This window comes from Acanthisitta chloris, unplaced genomic scaffold, assembly GCF_000695815.1.
Source record: "Acanthisitta chloris isolate BGI_N310 unplaced genomic scaffold, ASM69581v1 scaffold31679, whole genome shotgun sequence".
Classification (NCBI taxonomy): domain Eukaryota; kingdom Metazoa; phylum Chordata; class Aves; order Passeriformes; family Acanthisittidae; genus Acanthisitta; species Acanthisitta chloris.
The window spans coordinates 7,445-8,329 of record NW_008691363.1 but is presented as its reverse complement, the minus strand read 5'-3'; the positions used below and the strand labels follow the sequence as shown (position 1 = coordinate 8,329).

The following is an 885-nucleotide window of genomic DNA, read 5'->3' as shown; positions in this document are numbered from 1 at the left end:
AGGCTGTTCGGCTCCTCACGGGCGTCCTGCGACCCGACCGGCACTGACCCGACCGACGGCAGCGCTGGCCGGCCCCGCCAGGCTGCCGGGGGGGAGGAGGAGGGGGGGGGGGGAGGAGGATGATGAAGGCGTGGAGTTCGGGACGCTGTCTAATAAATTTTCCTCTAGAAAATATTACCACAAAAGCGCGTCGCACTTTAAGGATTTAAAGCTGGAAGAAGAGGCAGAGGAAGAACCGGAAAGGAAACCTCGGCGTGGCCCCAGGAACACGCCGTACTGGTACTTCCTACAATGCAAGGCTCTCATCAAGGAGGACAAGGTTTGAGCACAGCTCCTCTCTCATTTTTATAGCGCTGGTGAAAGATGGAGCTCTGACCCATCTGTATCTGTTGTTTGGGATCTTTACAGAAAGAAGAAAAATAAGAATTTGTTGTAGAATTACTGTAGAACCACAGAATGGTTTGGGTCGGAAGGATCTTAAAGCTCATCCAGTTCCACCCCCTGCCGTGGGCAGGGACAATTCCACTAGCCCAGGTTGCTTCAAGGTCCATCCAGTTTGGCCTCCAACACTTCCAGAGATGGAGCAGCCACAGCTTCTCTGGGCAACCTGTGCCAGTGCCTCAGCACCCTCACAGGGAAGAACTTCTCCCCAATAGCTAATCTAAATCTCCTCTCTTACAGCTTAAAGCCATTCCCCCTTGTCCTGTTACCACATGCCCTTGTCAGAAGTTCCTCTCCAGCTCTCTTGAGAGGAGTCCCACACTCTGCAGGACTTTTACTGCAATCTGCCCACAGCTGCATGTATTCATATCCATTGTAATCGATTCTCTCAGTGCCTCATCATGGATTTTTCTTCCCTGTAGCTGGCAGAGGCTCTGGAGCTGT

General features: G+C 52.5%; 1 protein-coding gene across 1 annotated transcript in view; it reads left to right on the top strand.

Annotated features, from left to right (window-relative positions):
• Positions 1-62: 62 nt before the first annotated feature.
• Positions 63-885, top strand: part of PTCD1 (pentatricopeptide repeat domain 1) — a gene marked incomplete at its 5' end in the record, with an annotated part of 4,726 nt that continues 3,903 nt past the window's right edge. Inside the window, 2 exon segments of the mRNA XM_009082204.1 lie at positions 63-319; positions 864-884. Coding sequence (XP_009080452.1) covers positions 63-319; positions 864-884 — 278 coding nt within the window.